Source organism: Propithecus coquereli, unplaced genomic scaffold (assembly GCF_000956105.1).
Source record: "Propithecus coquereli isolate 6110/MARCELLA unplaced genomic scaffold, Pcoq_1.0 Scaffold3, whole genome shotgun sequence".
Lineage (NCBI taxonomy): Eukaryota > Metazoa > Chordata > Mammalia > Primates > Indriidae > Propithecus > Propithecus coquereli.
The window spans coordinates 13,346,702-13,350,682 of NW_012148618.1; the positions used below are offsets into that span (position 1 = coordinate 13,346,702).

Consider the following 3,981-nt stretch of genomic DNA (forward strand, 5'->3'; position numbering starts at 1 on the left):
CCACTTGATCTGACCAAAACAGTTGGCATCATCCTTGATTCCTCTTCTCTCTGACATCACACATCTGATCCCTCAGCAAATTCCACTGGTTCTAGTTCTACCCTCAAAATATACACAAAATCTGATCTCATCTCAGCATCTCTTCCCCTAGGTAGACATATAGCTCCCTCACCTCCTTGAGGTCTTTGCTTAAATGTCACTAAGTGAACTGAAGCCTTCCTTCATCATCCTATTTTCAACTGCAAGCTCCAGCTCCTGCCTAGCACTAGCACTCCCTGTCCCCTGTCCCTGCATTATCTACTCCATTGCATTTTTCTGACATATTAGATATTTTACTCACTTATTTAAATTTTGTCTTTGTCCCTTCCCTCCATAAATGTAAACTCCAAGTCTTTTATAAACTTGCTGTATCCCCAGAGCCTAGAACAATGCCTAGAAGAATGCCTATAGAAGACACTCATGCTGGTCCCATAAAAAACCTGATTTGCAAAAATATTTCAGAAGAATAAAGTTGTTATAAATTTACTTGATAAGTTTGGTGTTTCAATATCATTTGTTATATTGCAGGTTTTCCTGCAGATACTCCTTGTAAGAAGTGAAATGAAATACTAATATTCTGGCAATACTTACAATGCTACAAAATTTCACGTATCTTTTATTTCAGAATTCTTTTATCAACTATTTCAGAACTACCACATTAGGAACCTGCAATACTGTTTCATTTTAACTTGCTCTTCCACACAAGAAGTGAATACTTACTTGACTATGCCATATCCCAGACTGACTATTATAACCAGTGTTCGAGCCAGTGAGCGTTTCACTGCTGAAAGCAGCTCTGCAAGGATCAAGGCACCTTGGACTTGAGAATGAAGACAGGAAGAAGAAAGGAAGAAATGACACAATTATCTAGATTAGGCAACAGGCATGATTCCAGTTCCAGAATGCAGCTCTCTAACATTCTCCAGAATGAGCATTGGTATTAGTCCTACTAAAATAGAAAAACTCTTCTGCAATTTTTACAAATATACAAAGTGATATCACTTGCAATCTTACTCATGGGTATATAGGGCAATAGAGGTGTACTCAACTCAGCTTCCTCCCCTACCCACTGCCAATTTCACTAAAACCATGACAGAATACCCCACCCTACCTATATGAACAGTTTGTAGCAGCAAGGAAATTCTACCCCACCACCACCACCACCATTTTCAAAAATTATGAAATATAGCTACACAAAAGAAAAGTGCAAAATACACTCATATGCACACACATGTAGGACCATACAGTTTTCAATTCATTTTTACATCTACTATTTTCAAGACTTTTCAAAGACCAACGAAAGATCTAATTAGTATATCTTGCAACAATTATTACTAATCAAATAGTCTGGTAAGAGAATTGATCACAAAAAACCTCAGCATAAAACAATTTATTACCAGTTCACCTTACTAAACCGTAAGCACCCTCCTATTTTCTTGATATTACTAACATCAATTCTTAGATGCATTTTATCCCACATTTTAACATCTCTGAAATCAAGGTGTGTCTTACAATCAATTCCATCTTACAATTAAATTGGCACTGTTTACCTTCTTTCTTAGATGTATATTATAATGGTGACATAGAAATCAATGGCAATTGAGATTTGGTGATGGTAATAATCATTCCCAATATAGTCTATAATTACAACTTTTGTGAGGGTATTTCAGTAAAATTACTCACATCACTGAATCCATAAATTGTGAGATTAAAAATAAAAGTCACAATTACAGTGATTCTGCTTAAGTTAGTCTAAAAATTAAGTAATTGGAAAATTAGACCTGTTTAATGACTGCTGACCTTAGGAAAATCTTCACATCTCTCACCTGCCAATCACTCAAATTGATAAATATTTTTTGGTTACATACCAGATTCTCCTTTGTACCGAATATTCTGAAATTCTGCATAGAAGACAGCCTTCTCAAGCATTCCCAGGAAGATGACAGCACCAATCCAAAACTGAATTCTCAGGAGATCTCTCCAGTAGCAGGCAGACCATGCCAGCCACAGAACACCAAATAGGACATATACAATACACATCACCATAAAAAACTGTCATAAAATTGAATAAGAGATAAAAAGAAGAATTAGGGCTAAGAGTCAAGTATCTAGATTTAGAATCAACATATAGTTTTAACAAACTACAAAAATATACATATTCTACCTTCTATTTAAAAATAATTTTCTTTGTAGTTTAATACTAACAGGAAAGAATTATCTCCCCTTGAGCACAGGAAGATGATGTAAGAATTTCTCAAAAGTGACTGTTTTTCCGTATTAAAAGAGCTTTCTCGGCTCATAATCTAAAGTTATATAAATGAAGACAACACCGAAGAGGAAAAAAGGCATGACTGGGTGAGGATACATCTAGAGGCAAGGAAATATGACAAAATGGGAAAACTAATAAAGGGGAAGGAAGAAGAAAATAATCACGAACAAAGGAAGTCTGAAAATAGATTAAGGATATTCTCAGACACAGGTGCATGCACACATACTCAGGCACACACAATGAAGAGTAGGAAGTTTCATCATGTGGTTACTGTAAGTGGGATCAGAAATGACAGGGTTGTAGTAAGAAATGCCCCGCTATGGATCCTAGAGAGAATGAGATGTCAGACAATCTTTGAAGTACTTCCCAAGTCTAAAATCCACAGATTATTGACTCCTTCGTTTTACAAATAAGAAAATAAGGTATACAAGGGTACACTGACCCTCCCAAAGTCTCAGTCTAATAAGAAATAAATCTAGAATTGTAAGCAACATTTTCTTAACTATGTAGGTATAAATCTTTGAAAAAAGAATACTGCCACAAAACACGGACAATCTTTCAAGCTAAACTCATTCAATGTTGAGGGTAAAGAATAAAAGGTCACTTACAATCATCAAGGGATAGTCTTCAAGCGTGAGGTATTCATAGGGACCCTTCACTTCAACAGTCACTGTCAAAACACAGTCCTTAGAATTAATTTAATGTATACAGAAATTAAACAAAAACACTGTCTAATGTTCAATGAAATTAATGAAAAGTTCACTGGATCATTTACTTTTAACCACTTCAATCCTGGTGCATATTACATTGTACAGCACTTTGAAATTCATTAAGTATTCTCATAGTTCATGCTGTGTCCTGCACAGGCTTCCACGGCTCTGTTCCAGTCTGAAGTGGGAAAGCCCTTTTGTTCCCATTCTTACATTCCTTAAAGACTAGACTGAATGATATTTCCTCCATAAAGCCTTCTCTAGCTGTCCATTTGGAACTACTCATCATGTACTATAAATTCCAAATACATTTCATATATACTTCTTCTTACAAAACATCACTAATATGTTTTACAGGACTTCCTTTCTTCATTCTACCACCTTCTGTATTTTCTCTCCTTCCTTACCTATATTTTCCTAATGCTTTATTATTTTTCTACCAACTACAATTTTATGTGATCTTGACACATTACTGCATCATTTTCAGAAGAAGATATAAAAAAACAGAAATTCATATTAACCACACAGATGATGCACAGGGTTGCATTTATTTTTCCCTGATAAAATAAGGTGGAAAACAATCCAGCTTCCTAATCATGTACCCTAGAGCCTCACTCCAAACTGAAAATAATAACTCAAAATTTCAGATGGAAGCAAAGCACCATCCCATAAACATAGAACTGAACTTTCCCAAAACTTGCTAGTTAACATTTTTTCCAAAAACTTTGTTAATAATTACAAAGTGTTTAATGAAGCAGAAAAAGTGATAGTAACAGCATGAATCTGAAAGACATATCTGCCTCACTGAAGCAAACCTACTATTTTAAGATGGTCTGTAATTGAAAAACTATTTTCAGATTGACTATTTTAAGACTAACTGACAATGAGCTAGATAAATTTTAAGTATGATTAATAAATAAAAATCTGATTTATCTGAGAAGTAATCATCTCCAGAGACAGATT

The 3,981-nt window shown here is 34.8% G+C and overlaps 1 protein-coding gene across 1 annotated transcript in view; it reads right to left on the reverse strand.

The window, feature by feature from the left end:
* The window catches only part of TMEM87A (transmembrane protein 87A), a 51,617-nt gene that overhangs the window by 24,846 nt on the left and 22,790 nt on the right, over positions 1 to 3,981 (reverse strand). The window contains exons 8-10 of the mRNA XM_012649133.1: positions 2,917 to 2,978; positions 1,908 to 2,091; positions 759 to 859 (exon numbers count right to left, since the gene is read on the reverse strand). Of these exons, the coding sequence (XP_012504587.1) occupies positions 759 to 859; positions 1,908 to 2,091; positions 2,917 to 2,978 (347 nt within the window). The remainder of the gene's footprint in view (positions 1 to 758; positions 860 to 1,907; positions 2,092 to 2,916; positions 2,979 to 3,981) is intronic.